Source organism: Uloborus diversus, chromosome 9 (genome assembly GCF_026930045.1).
Source record: "Uloborus diversus isolate 005 chromosome 9, Udiv.v.3.1, whole genome shotgun sequence".
In the NCBI taxonomy this organism is placed as follows: Eukaryota; Metazoa; Arthropoda; class Arachnida; order Araneae; family Uloboridae; genus Uloborus; species Uloborus diversus.
The window spans coordinates 132,089,870-132,104,728 of record NC_072739.1 but is presented as its reverse complement, the minus strand read 5'-3'; the positions used below and the strand labels follow the sequence as shown (position 1 = coordinate 132,104,728).

Below are 14,859 nucleotides of genomic sequence, written 5' to 3'. Positions count from 1 at the left end.
CAATTAAAAAAAACCCCTTTGTTAAAACAAGATTCTTTACGCTTTATCTTAATCTGTTTTGTTCATTGTATTGGTTTTCGTTGTAACGGGATTTCACTGTAATTGGGTTATAATTTGGAAAACTCAGCTAATTAGTATTTCCTTTGTTTTAAATTAACTTGTAAAAGTTGACAGAATTTAAGAACAAAATATAAGAAAATTAGAACAGTAAATTAAAAGAGTTCTGAAAGGAAGCATACTTTGACAAAGCATTATTGGAAACATCTAGTCTTTCCAGGGCTTGCAATGTGCAGATATTATCAGGAACCTGTTCAATCTTATTGTTCCGGAAGTCCAGAATTTTTATGCCAGCAATGCTTTCAATAAACTCTGAAGATAGCTCACTGATGCAATTGAATCCAGCATGCAATTCCTGATGGGAAAAGAAGTGGAGGAATTGATTGCAAAAAAAAAAAAAATGTATGTGGCGGAAAAATACATTTTGTAATTACAGTAGAACAGAGATTTTCAACCTTATTTAATAAAGGGATAAATTTTTGATATCAAAGGACTAGCGGGCAGCATTGATAAAATTACACATATACTTCAATTTAGAGGGAGACAATGTTAAGTTTTAAAATTACAGTGAAAATCAATATTCAACACATAGTGTAATTGAGATTGAGAAACATGATTTAAAAAAAAAAACTGAAACTGAAACTAGTTACAAAACACAAAACTAAATTAAAACTATCAAAACAGTGAATTTTCCTTTTTCTTTCTGTGCAATGAGAAATCTGATATTTTTTCTCTAACACTAGTCTGTCAACACTGACTTTTATGCCTATTTCTTTCCCTGCCCAAAGTTACCAATGATAGAGTTCAAAACCGAAAAATTTCTTGAAAAACCTCCGAATTTGCCGCATTCCCTTAACAACATAAAATTACGTTTTTAAAACTCTTACTTTAGGAAATGTCCTGGAAGGGTTCCTGAATGCTAAATGTCATTAAGCTCACCTCATAGTAACTTCAGTTTTGAAGAATAATTGGAGGGTAACCTCAAACCTTCATTTGCTAAAATTAGCTATATTTGACGTCAGTTTAAAAAAAGTCTCTGGACAAAATGCAGATCCTTAAATTTTTTCCCACAAAAGATTGATTTAAACTAAGTTAAAAAAAATTCTGGAAGTTTGTTTGATCTGCAATTTCTCCTCCCTCCTCATCCACTTTTCTGTCTTTCTTTTGACATTCCACAGGCGGCCTAAAATTGACCTTTTAGTATGTGTAACTTTTGAAATCTATCTTTCGTTCAAAGCAATAAATTGCACAAAAAGGAATTTTTCCGTTTTAAATTCATCAAAGGTTCTATAAATTCACTCTTTTTTTCCTTGTTAGTTAAACGTTGATAGTTATTTAAAGAAAGATGGGTATGGGAGGCAGCTTCAAGTCAAGACATTCCCAAGAACCCATCTCTTCCTAAAAATTCCTACTGAGACAAGGGTCACTTGTTTTCTTCCCCACCTTAAAGTTCAAATCCGTATGATCAGACCTGAAGCAGAAATGGATCAGGGGGAAGAGATGGAGGGGGGGGGGAATTCTGAGAGTAATTTTAGAAAAACTCAGTTGGTCTGTCTTGTATATTTATGTACCTAATAGGAAAGCTGCATTGATTTAAAAAAAGTAAAGAAGCAAAAGAAAAACTATTTAGCAAACCTTGATCTTAAAAAATATAAGTTTCTAAATTTATTAAATCTGTAATTTTTCTACAAAGTTTTGCTAGTTACTTTGTATTAATTAGATTTTACTCTTTGCAAAAATATGTAAAATTTATGAAAACATTTGGGGGGAAACAATGAAGTTTTTCAAAAAAAATAAAACATTTTTTTAAAGAACCACATGGTTTAAACAAAAAACACTTGGTTTAAATCAACGTGGTTTAAACCAAACAACCTGTTGGTTCCATTGTGGTTTTTGCCACAAGAGTCTTAATAGGTTATACTACGTCTAATAATTGCTAGTAAGTTGAAAGTGGTAACAAAAAAATGAAGTTTTTTAAGGTTGGTGTTCAGTTTTGTTTGATCATAGTAGGGGACAGTGTTGCACCTTGGGACACTTTTCATATTTTCATTTTTAACATCAATTATGTAAATCAAATTCAAAACCTGAAAATCACATTAAAATACCCCATTGTATTTCTCTGCAATTTATTTTTTTTTAAATTCAGTCAGTTAGAAAACAAAATATTGCTAGCCATTTAAAGAGTTCCAAATTGTCCCAACATCCTACTGTACCTTGGGTTATATCATGTTGAATCATGGGAAACTCTTCATGATTCAGGAAACAGCCATATACTTTAACCAATTTTGCTCCAAAAAAAAATTTTGAAAAAAAAATAGAACCGACTTCAAAATTGCTCTAAAAAGTGAAAAATAATTTTATTCTTTAAACACCATCGATAATACTTTTAAACATAATTTTTGAAGTTGGCGCAAAAATGAACGATAAAATCATTCACAGCCATAACTCAACTACAAGTATAAATTTAACCACGTCCAGTTTCTTCACTACCACATGCATTACGCATTGATGATATCACATTTGAGTAACGATATAAATGTTCCGTTCCTAAGTTTGGATGATTTTTTGATAAAAATATGAACGAAGCATGGTTACAATGGATTTTACTTTTTGTTTTTGCGCCAACTTCAAAAATTATGTTTAAAAGTATTATTGATGGTGTTTAAAGAATAAAATTATTTTTCACTTTTTAGAGCAATTTTGAAGTCGGTTCTATTTTTTTTCAAAATTTTTTTATTTCATTCTTTTTAGTGTAAATGTAGATATTTCAGTAAAAGTAAAAAGTTACCTAGTAAGAAGTGCGGCTCTATATCACTGTATTGCTTTAGAAAAGCCTTTATTCAAAATTATCATTACAATTACTATTAATGTTACAGTTATATGGCACCAAACTTTTATATCAATGAGTTTCATATTGTCGCGTAAATGAAGATAGTGAAGACAATGTGAAAGCCAAATGAAGCGAATACTCGTTAGTCTCAACTCGAGATCTTTATTCAGAACCACGAATGAACGTTACATCTCCTTATATACAACTTGAAAAAGTGCTGGAACTTTCCAGACTTGAAAAGATACAGAAATTAATAGAACATTCGAGAAAATACGGGAAACAGTAGAAACGAAATGTTTGTAAAATTTACTTTGTCCTAGTCGGGATTTGAACCCGGGTCGCTCGTGTGGGAGACGAGAATTCTACCACTGAGCCACCGTTATCCACGGATGAAAAGTGCGAACTTCGCTACAATATCATTTAAATCATTTAATAGGGAAATTTACTGTTTTTTTGCCCATAACTTTTTTTCTAAAGAACAAATATGGTCAAACGAAGTAATGGGACCTAAGTTGAGCCATCCTCTATCCATTAAAAAAAGAATGATCAAAATCGGTTCACTAGGTGGGACGCTATGAGTGGACAAACAAAAAAAAAAAAAACATACATACGGTATGAACTGATAACCGCCTCCTTTTTGAAGTCGGTTAAAAATGAAACAAATATTTTTTTCATGGTAATGAATTAAATCATGAATAATAAATTATTATCTATCATTGAATGTGCTTAAAAGATTACATCAGATTAGATATTTTTCCATGTTGCTAAACATATCTTATTTATTAAGAACCATGCACATGTTGTACCTTGGAAAGGGTCCTAAGGTACAATATGTTTGGCCATCCCAAGGTACAATCACCATGAGGTTTTAGAAAAACCAAAATGGTGGTCATTCTAGATACACTATTATTACTTTCTTATAACCAAAATATTTAAAGTACTTCTCTTTCATAACAAAATAAAGACAGAACTTTGTTTTACAAATACAAAGACAGAAAGTGAAATAAAAATGAAGAAAATATTTACTTTGGAGTCATGAAATTTTCTTTCTCTCAGAAAATCATCAGTTTAATAGATTTGAGGCTGATTGTTACTATGGCACCATTTAGTGGTGAAAGTTACTGTTTGACCACGGATTGCATGGAATTGGCAAACATCCAGTTAAGGCGATTCCATCTGAATGAGGGGAAAAATAGAATTTATGAGCGTATTCAGCTTATTTGAATGTGACTCTGCTTAATTTAGAGACTAACATACATCTGCTGAAAACTAATAGATGCTTCCATCTCCGCATGTAAACCGGATGTTTGCCTTTCCATACAATCCATGGTTTGACAGTACTATTCGAGATTATCAAAAACAGGGCTGCTAAAAATAGATTCTTAGAAATTAGCTGTATCCAAAGGTACAAGCCTCCTAAGGTACAACACTCTCCCCTATTAAATTATTGGGAAAACAAGGTTGTATTACTTCCAGGACAGCAGAAGAAATGGAAAGAGTAGCACAAAACCAACATGAAACATTACACTCTCTGTGATTCCTTTTTATGATGAGCAGACCAAAACTGAACTATACTTCAAATATGAAACGATATCTTAGTTCAAAACCAAGGCGAAAGAAATTCCCTAGATTTATTTGCAATGGAACATGTTGAAAAATATATTGAAAATAAAAAAGCATAATACCTTTAAAGATGTACAGCACTGTAAAGCAGGTAAGGTAGAAATATTATTGTGCTGAAGGTAAAGCTGCTCCAGGTGGCGAAGCATTTCAACTGATTCTGGTAACATTTTGAGTTTGTTTTTAGAAACATCCAGGTGTTTTAAAGCTAAAACAAAAGCCAGTGGATTTTAGTGTTATCGTCTTCACAGACCAATGCATTAAATGCAATAAGATACGTGGAACATACTTTTTTTTTGCAGTATTGTGATAATATTCAATAAACAATTATCAGTACTCCTTTGTACCCCTCAAACCCAACCCCAAAACAGAAATCCTAAAGCTAACAAACCAATAAACATTATACATATGAATTAGGCTTCTAAAGCAATTGTAAAATGGATTACCTGCCATATCTCCAAGCTCAACTGGAAGAGATAACAGTTCATTGTTTGAAAGATTTAAGTTAACAAGCCTAGATAAAAAATCCTATGCAGTGAGGAACTTTTTTCAATACATTATTTGAAAGATCCTAAAAATAAAACAAACAATTTAATTTTACAGCATAAGCATAAGTAGTCAAACATTCATTCTAGTAAGGTGGATTGAAGAAATATTTTAAGTGGCTTACATTCAAAAACAACAAACAAATCTAAAGAAGTTCTTCTGCCCTTATATAGAAGTTTGGTAAGACCTCATTTGGAGTATGCTGTTCAGTCGGTCTCCTTATCTTAAGAAAGATATTAATGTATTGTAACGGGTTCAAAGGCGGGCTACAAGGCTAATAAATGGACTTTCTCATTTAGACTATGATTCCAGGCTTAGAAGGCTAAAAATGTAAAGTCTTGAGCAAAGAAGAGACCGAGGGGACATGATTCAGTTGTTTAAATTTATTAAAATGAAAGATGTTACGGGGCTGAAGTTTAGCACTGAAAACGGGACAAGGCGTCATTGTTTTAAGCTATTTAAATCTCAGGCTAACATGGATATTAGGAAAAATTATTATTATAGCAGGGTAGTGGAACCTTGGAACAGCTTACCGGAAGAGGTGGTAATGAGCACGGGAGTAGATAGTTTTAAGAGGGTTATTGATCTTCACTGGGGATTGTAAATTGACTAGGACCAGTCTAGCTGGGCCCAGAGCCTGTTGCTGGTTGTCTTTTTTGTATTTGTATTTACAACATAAAAAATCATTAAATTAAAAGAAAAGACACTAATATTTTCTAATGTAATCATTTTTAAGTAAAATGGAGCAACAAAGAACAGTAATTTTTAAAGGATTACATTCCTTTCACAATTATCATTTTTCTTACACCAAATATGTCAGATGTTATGCATACATACAATAAAGAAAACCTATTTCAGAAGACATTTTGGAGTTTGATTCGGATTTGCATTAAGAATTTGAAATTAAACTTTTCTTAAATAAAAACTATAACTTTTTACTAAATTAAAATAAATAATTTTAGCTAAGCAGAATCTAATTGTGATAAATAGGTGATAAAATATTTTTTTTGCTTATTTGAACTTGTTATGTTAAAACAGAAAAAACATTGGTGATTATGGCAGACATTTTTACATGTTTTTTGTAGCACACGAAAAAAAAACGAGTGCTGAAAATTTTGGAAATATTAAACAAAATTAGTCAAATATGGAATTAACTGCAAGAAAATGACATTCTGTGTCTACTTTTGCAATAGTAGCATTTTTTTTACCACTATTATCAGGTTGTGATTATCACACTAAGAAATCTCTTACATTAGCAGTCGGCAACCCGTCAATGGTGATTGACTGGACGATCTCAAGCCTATTTTCAGTCGATTGCGGCAATATTTTTTTCTTGGTTTTTATTCTAGTACTATTTTTTAAAGCAAAATTAGGTTTAATGTTCACATTATTTGAAAAATTTTCAAACTTTTTATGTTTATGGGCAATATTTTATCAATTTTAAAACAAGCAATATATTTATGGGTGAAAATATTTCTATGTGAGTTCACAGTATTCACATAACATTATTTTATCAAATTAAAGCAACTATTTAATAAGTAGTAAAGTCAATTCTGCTAAGATTTTGCCTATAATTTGAAGTCGGCATAATCTCAATTAAATCGCAAATGCAACACACGACTGTTTACCTCTTCCCCCCTCCAAGTCGATTTTCGTATTCACTGAACTTGGAAAGTAGATCTTTAGTCAAGCTAGATTGCCGACCACTGTCTTACACAATAATGATCTAAACTCAAAAACATAATTGATATCTTTACGAATTTTTAGCAAAATGACTTACGAACTTTTAGTAAATTGACTATAGTCAGATAATAATGGTTTAAGAAAAATTGAGTTAATTTTAAGCAAGGGTGATAACAGTCATGCTATCTGGCAGAGCTTTGGTTTGTAAGAAAAAGATTGGGTATTAACAGCACAGTAGTTATACAAAGATGAAAGAGATTGAAACTTTTATGTTGGGAAAACATTGCCTGAAATTTATTTCTTTCAAAATAACATATCAATTATGAAGGAACAAATAATACATGAGTATTTCAGGTAAAAAAGAATTTTATGCAACTTAACATTTTTGGTATAGCACTGAGACAACTTTACCCCAAAAGGTTATTCCTTTTTGCTACAAGGATATCTTTTACGATAAGAATATAGTAGATATATGCATAATAATTAATACATAACAGAATATGCTAATGGGTCGACTAGGTTATAGAAATTCCCTAACAAGTCGTTTGGTATTTGCTTGCAGTTCTGCCTTAGCTCCATCTATGGGGTGGATTACTTGTAGTTATAAAATCCAGCTTTTCCGAACACCAATGGTAAGCGCCATCCTTCAGGGCCTGAATGATTGCAAGATCTTCTCGGTTTGGTTTGCCCTGGTATAAAAATCAGCAAAACACATTGACCTATTTGAAGAATGGGAGGGAGGGGGTGCTTGGATTTGGAATATACAAAAGTATTTTTTCACTCACAAAGGAGTTCCTTGTCAGCAAAAGTATGCAGTTTGAGCAATAATAATCTCAATACGCTCATTATTCTTTATGCACAAATGTAAACATTTTACTTTTAATCAAAACATAGTTTAAAATTAATACTTCACCAGTTCTTCCAGAAACGAAAGATTCCCAATGTCATCATTGAGTGATTTCAGCTTGTTATGTTGAATCTGAAAGACTTTCAAAGCTTTCAATTGAAAGACGCATTCTGGTACCAATTCAAACTGGTTCCGGCTGTAAAAGAATATTTAATCATTAGTTCTAAAAAACATATACAGTTGAATCTCGATAATTCAAAGCTTACAGCTTGAACATTCCTTTTTCTCGAAGTTTTCATTGGGTCCCATACTCTAGAGACTGTTGTGGAAACTTTTCATAACTCAAACTACTAATAATTTGAACCTTTTAGACAGTCCTTTGGGACTTTGAGTAATGGAGTTGACTGTGTTCCAGAGTTTGCAGTAAAAAGTTATTTTAAAAAACAAAAGCTTGTTTAAGGCAATAATTAAAATTAAAATCAATACTTCTTTCAAAAAGAATAGAAAAATAAATAATTACAATACAAGTTGTACAAATATTTTGTCTTTTATTCATTCTTTTAATGTATTTCATGCTAGTAGAGCAAAAGCACATGAGTGCCAAACCTACGTCATAGTATAAAGGGCCAAAAATTTCCTGCGTAAGGAAATCACAGCGAGTAAGAAAGGTTTGCTATTATTTAAACTGAGTCAGTTTTGGCAGGAAACAGGTAGCAAAAGGTGCATCAAAAACTGAGTCATTCCGTCAAGTGACCTCGTTGTCTCCACCCGACCATCTCCGATTTGAACGAAATTTTATAGAAGTGCAGACATGCCTTTGAAACTAACCTGTACAAATTTTCAGCTTCCATAACCCAAATCCTGAGGATCTAAGGTCAATGAAAAAAAGGGCTCCAAAATGATGGATCAGTTTTATGAAACAAATTGTTATGTTTAGCGCAGTTCCCCCATTGGAGACCCTTTTGGAGCCTAATTTTGTTTTTCTTTTAGAGGTATCCTAGATCCTCATGATTTGTGCCTTGGAAGCTGAAATTTTGCTTAGGTTAGTTTCAAAGGCATGTCTGCACCCCCTAAAACAATTTCCAAATCGGAGATGGTTGGAGGGGGACCAACAGGACATGTGACATGGAATGAATCTATGATGTTTAGTTTTTGAGGCAATTTTACGCACTTTTGTTACCTGTTTCCTGCCAAAGCCTATGCGACTCAGCTTAAATAATAGCGAACCTTTCTTACCTGCTATGATGTCCTTATGCAGAAATTTTTTGGGCCTTTATACCGTAATGCAGGTTTGGCACTCATGGACTCTTGGATTATGGAGAATAATACAAAATGTTAAAAATTATGTACTACTGAGCATTATTACAAAAAAAAGAATAAAAAATGACATTGGCGATTAACACAAAAGTTATAATGTAACTTGGAATATGCAAACAAGATAAAAATTAGAAAAATAATGATTTGAGTAATTTGAAATTTCTGAACAAGTGAAAAAGTGTAACACTCAAAGACAACATAAAAAGTGCATATTAACATATTAGGTAATAAGGAAAATCAATAGTTCATTGAATTATTGTAGCAACACAGATCAAGATCTAGGTACTAAAGAAGGGTGCTAAGTTGCAAGCAAAGTAAGAGGGTCATAAAAGTAAAGAAACATAACAATCATGGGATGCCTCCTAAAACAAAGAAATACCTTAAGGCAAGAGGGATTTTGCAAGGGTCATTCAATAATTAAAAAGACGAATTGGTGTGAGGAAAAGAATGTTGATAGTACAAGTTTGATACAAATGGGATCTAAGTTGGCATCACGGTGATGAATTCTAATCAGTTGATTGGTCAACATTGCTCAGCTTATAACCTCAAAATTAAGTTAACCTATGGCGGGTCTTCTTGAAAATTCCACATTGGTTGAACAACATTGTGATTCGATTCTGAAGGTGAAAAATCACCTAATGTTTACTCTAGAAAAGTTTTTCTCAATCTGGGGGCGATCGCCCCCCAAAGGACCTATTTGGCTCCTCAAAGGAGCAATAAACTCGTAAGGGGTGATGGGGGGATGAGTATTTAAGACACAATGATAATAATAAGGCAGCGAATATTGAAATTGAAAATGTATGTGAAACCAATTGTTAAGAGTTCAAACAAGGAATCAAATTGAAAAAGAAAAAAATTAAAGTTAAGGAGTTTTCTCTTAGTACCTCTGTTGAACCTTAAGGAATTTTTTCATCACTCATCCCCAAGTTTGTGAAATTTTATTATTATTTTTTTTTTTAATTCAAAAGAGTAAGCAGGGGTCTGTCCAGGATTTTTCACAAGGTCCGTTTTTTGTGAAAAATCAAATAATTTTGTGAAAAATGAATTAATTTTGTGAAAAATCAAAAAATTTCGCAAAAAAATTTTTTTTTTGTTAAAACGAAATTTTGGAATTTAGAGATGGCACAAACTGCATCAATTAAACTTAAAGTTAAGTGTTTTCCTCTTCTATTTCGAGAAAATCATTCTGGAGTGTTTTTCTGATATTTGGCGGGGGGGGGGGGCATCGCTCTCTCAAGTATCAATATTTATCTACCATTTTTTTGTTACAATTACTTTAAATACTGTACAGAAATATATTATACTAGAAATATTTCTGTACAGTATTTAAAATAATTGTTACAAAAAAAAAAAAAAGAAAGAAAGAAAATTCAGAATAGGGGGTTCAGCATTTAACTTTTTGACCCAAGACACTCTTAAAAAGCACAGAATTTCGTTTAAAACTTATAAATTCCGTGGTTTTAACAAAAATAAAAAGATGTTTTAATTGTTTACCTCTTAACAAAGCGTAAATATCATCAAAAATTCGAAAAATCGGATTCCCATAGCGGATGCAACGAGATCGCAATTCTCAAAGTGAAGGCATCAAAAGTATAAAAACGGCTCGTAAAAGAAATATTTTTGATAAAATTATTTTAAAATTGCATTTTAGAGTCCTATGATAAACATTTCATTAATATCTGTGGACACAGTTGACGCAAAAAAATAAATAAATAAAATAAACCCATCTATTCAGCATTTTAATTTTTACTCATAATAGAAAATGGAATTTTGGTTTAAAAAACTTGAAATGAGAGTTCTAACAGTAATTAAGAGCCTTTTCATTTATTTGCATCCTAATAAAGCGAAATTAGCTTGAAAAAAGAACAAAATATGATTCTCATATCGGATGTTAAAAGATTGCATTTTTCAAAATGTAGACATCTAAAGAAAAAAAAAAACGGTGATTAAAAGAGTTTAATCATCCTTGTTAGTATCGAAAAATCAAAACCCATATAATTTTCTCCCAAAATAACAGTTAAACATCGCACCACACCGCACCGTAAAAACGCAAATATTGACCATCTGGTAAAATGATGAGAATATTTTCTAATCAAGTCATTATAAAGGTTCAATGCCAGAAGCTAAGTGGTGATAATTTTAAAGTTGGTAACCCTATCTGAAGCGATCATATTTTCCCCCCACCCTTACTATCACTTTGCAGTTCTAAGTTCATTTCGCAGATATAGTATATTATTATTGTTTATTAAATCATGAGCGGAGAAAAGTGCTTACCAATGCCTTTTCAGAAAAGTTTACAGCATTACCGCTGCTAATTAGGTGTGATAAAACAAACAACCATTATATTTATCTGGCAGTAGCAATTATTGCTTGCAGGAACATCGCAAGAGTGCCGATTTTCTTTTCTTTTTCAAAATTAGCCGATTTTGTATAAGCTGATCCCTCTAATTTGACTTTTAAAAAATCCAAAAAATATCGGTTTATACACAGAAATATGCGTTATTTTGCTTTCAGATTTGTTCTTTCAATAAACAATTTGTGAAAGATCCGATCTTGTTTATCAGAATTTTGTGAAGGGTCCGTTTTGTTTGATCGGGATTTTGTGAAAAGTCCGTTTTGTTTGATCGGGATTTTGTGAAAGGTCCGTTTTGGTTGATTGGATTTTTGTGAAGGATCCGTTAACGGACCCAAATATCCTCTGGCCAGACATCTGGTAAGTGCTTTTAATTCCCCTAAATTAAAATTTAAAAAATAATTTCATGAAAAATGTACTTCAGTTTTTGAAAAGTATGTCAATGATCTTTGTTAATAATTTCTCATCAAATGCCTATCGGTCCATTTTGTAACAAAAAGAGGGACAAAACAAATAAATAAAATGTGCATAGTTCAATTTATGTATTTTTTAAGTCAAAAATCAGTGTCTGATGAAAACTATTATGGTTAGACCTATTGAAGTTTCAACTTCCTAACCTCAAACTTGAATTGTGTAATTAATAGCCAATACTATTCAGATTTGCTTTTGAAGAAGGTGAAGCCAGTCATGTGAGAAAAATTGTGGATCTTAGATGAGAGATGTGATTCTCCAGCAAGACAATGCTGCTCAATTAACCTCTGAAACCATTGATAAATTGGGCTGGGAGGTACTGCCTCATCCCTTAATAACCCCTATTTAGCACCCTCTGATTTCCATTCATTTGGTCCACTGAAGGAGGCATTGCGTGGTAAGAAGTCCCAGGAAAACGAGGATCTCAAGAAATATGCGAGAAATTGGCTCTGACATCAAGACAAAGAGTTCTTTTCAACCAATATAAAAAAGATGGTAATCTGTTGGGAGAGGTGCATAAATGTTGAAGGGCAATCTGTTGAAAAGTATGAAAAGTTTCATTTTGTAGAAATTTATACTTTCTTTAGGTCAATTTGTCTCTTTAATTATTGAATGACCCTCATACTTCTCATATCATTACTCTAAACTGTGGCATTTTGAAGGCGACTGTTATATCACTCTCAACTCATAGCTCACTGTCAAAATAAGGACCTAGAATAAGGTATTGGAGCTGTACATCAAAATAAATGATATTTGGAGTACACTTCCTTAAACAACATGGTAGCAACAATCAATTATCCAACCTACCCCCCCCCCCCCTCCCAACACAACAACACAAACTTCATTGGCATGCAAAATAATATCCAGAAAAGGAAAAACTAGACTTTCAAAACTAAAGTTACCATATAAAAATTCCCATTGGTTAGAAACAAAGTGAGGTTCATTTAATCAAATGAAATTTTATGCGAAAGCTGTATCAAAAATGTTTGAAGTTTTAAGTAGTTTAATAAATAGAAACACTGAAAAAATGTTGAAATAAATAAATTTTGAATGAAACACAATTAATGTACCTTAAATTGAGTTTTGTAATGTGGCGTAGCTCAGCTACCGTATCAGGTAAGCTTGACAAGCAGTTATCATGTAACTAAAAATGGAGAAATATACATTATAAGTACCAATAATACATCAACAACATTAACACAACTATAGAAGAGACAAACCTAACTTGGCAGCATTGTGAAGGCCATGCAGATCCTAATCACAGCATTATGTCATTGCCACATTAGGTTTGCTCCAACACTGCAGTTACAACTATTTCATCAAAGACGAAAAATGTATGTACATTTGAAATCTACGCATATTGAGGATTCTTGATTTACAAATTCAGAGTTTACATCACAAGCTTTAATTTAAAGGTTGATTATTTTTAAATGGTTAAATTATTACAATTAAGGGCCATTCCACGAAAAAGTCAACCAATTGTCCTGAGTGTGACGATTCATATATTTCATCAAAGAGTAATAATTTTATAGGGCAATGATGAAATTTTTTGCTTAGGATATCCCACATAAGTTTGCAATTCGTTTAGCAGAAAAAATTTGTTCATTTATATTTTAAAATATTATTTTTAATGAAATATATCAGACGTCACGTGCAGGACAAAATGATCATTTTCGGTGAAATGGCTTTAAATCATGTTTTCAAAAAATAATTTTACTAAACAAAAATATTAAATTATCATCCATTACTTCTTAAACTTATGCATTAATTTTAATTAAATAAAAAAGCAATGACCAACACACACAGGCCACCATGATACAGGCTTATGGATGAGCTAGGTTGGTCCAAGACAATTTATTAGTCCTCAGTGAAGAACAATGGCCCTCTTACAGTTATCCACTCCCTTGTTCATTACAACTTCTTTCATTGAATTCTTCCAAGTGCCCAAAGGAATCCAGCATAATACAGAAGACGGGGCAGGTTCATTAATTGGCTAATCAGAAGGGTCAACTACCCCAAATTTAGGAAACAATAGAATTGTGCATTTGTGTATGTATATTTTGCTGTTCTTCCCAGTAAAATGCATTGAATATTATACCCATCCTTGGGAAAATTCTGGAATGACAACCACAGGGGAGACAATTTTCTAAGCTTAACCTTTTTTATGGTGTAAAGTGATGGGGGTTGCGTGTAATAACATACTTTGAGAAAAGGAAGAATACTTTTTGTGGGAAGTTTCTGGAAAAGAGAAGTAGTTTTGCTTTTGGTGCTATATTACACTGTGTTACTTTCACAGCAATATTAACCAACAGTGATCTATCCAGAAAAAAAATTGGAAAAGGGATAAGGTTCAGTTGTTGAGGGGGATATACTTAATTTTAGCCTTTTTCTACGGCAAAAAAAAGGGGGAGAGCGGGACTTTCGAGTTTTGCAAAGGGATGTATTCTCTAATCCTTTGGATATGCCACTGGTAACTAGAGGTGGGCAATGTCGTTCTTTTTGATGATCCATACATCAGAGAACCGTACATTCTTTTGATCTGTTCATTTAACTCTAAAGCTCAAAACTCGCGGTCGCCAGTCGCCAAATGCGACCGATTTTCAAATTTTGGCAACCATTATTTTCACTTCAGTCGCCAATGTGGCTACCATTCAGCAATGCAACCTTCCCTGACCTATAATCTTGACATATGACCTCTCCCTAAATTCTTTTGTCCACTAAAAGTTCGGCTATCGGATCGCTGGGGATGAAGGGGGGGGGGGAGTATTGTCCTCTTTCTGATGTCTCTACGTTCAGCATTAAGAATTATTTTTCCACAAAATGCAAATATTTTAATGTATTTTAAATACTATTATATTTATATGCAATTGCGCTATGTGTTCCTGTTCTGAATAGAAACAAAAATCGCAATCACGACTGCAAATTCGTTACAAAACTTGCTATTTCGAAAACTCTGCTTTCTTTACACGCGATCGTAAAAATAGACAAATTTCATACACCAATTTAGTAAATTGTGCTTTTTTGATCTTAAATTCATTTTTCAACTTTATTTCTCTTTAACAAATGGCTATTTCTTCGTTTTGCGGTATTTTTAAACTACACGTTTTCAAAATAGCGTCGCATTGCTAGATTGTT

The 14,859-nt window shown here is 32.4% G+C and overlaps 1 protein-coding gene across 1 annotated transcript in view; it reads right to left on the bottom strand.

Annotated features, from left to right (window-relative positions):
• Nucleotides 1-14,859, bottom strand: part of LOC129229847 (leucine-rich repeat-containing protein 40-like) — a 70,355-nt gene that overhangs the window by 32,050 nt on the left and 23,446 nt on the right. Inside the window, 6 exon segments of the mRNA XM_054864222.1 lie at nucleotides 240-412; nucleotides 4,573-4,715; nucleotides 4,954-5,032; nucleotides 5,034-5,078; nucleotides 7,650-7,779; nucleotides 12,795-12,868. Of these exon segments, the coding sequence (XP_054720197.1) occupies nucleotides 240-412; nucleotides 4,573-4,715; nucleotides 4,954-5,032; nucleotides 5,034-5,078; nucleotides 7,650-7,779; nucleotides 12,795-12,868 (644 nt within the window).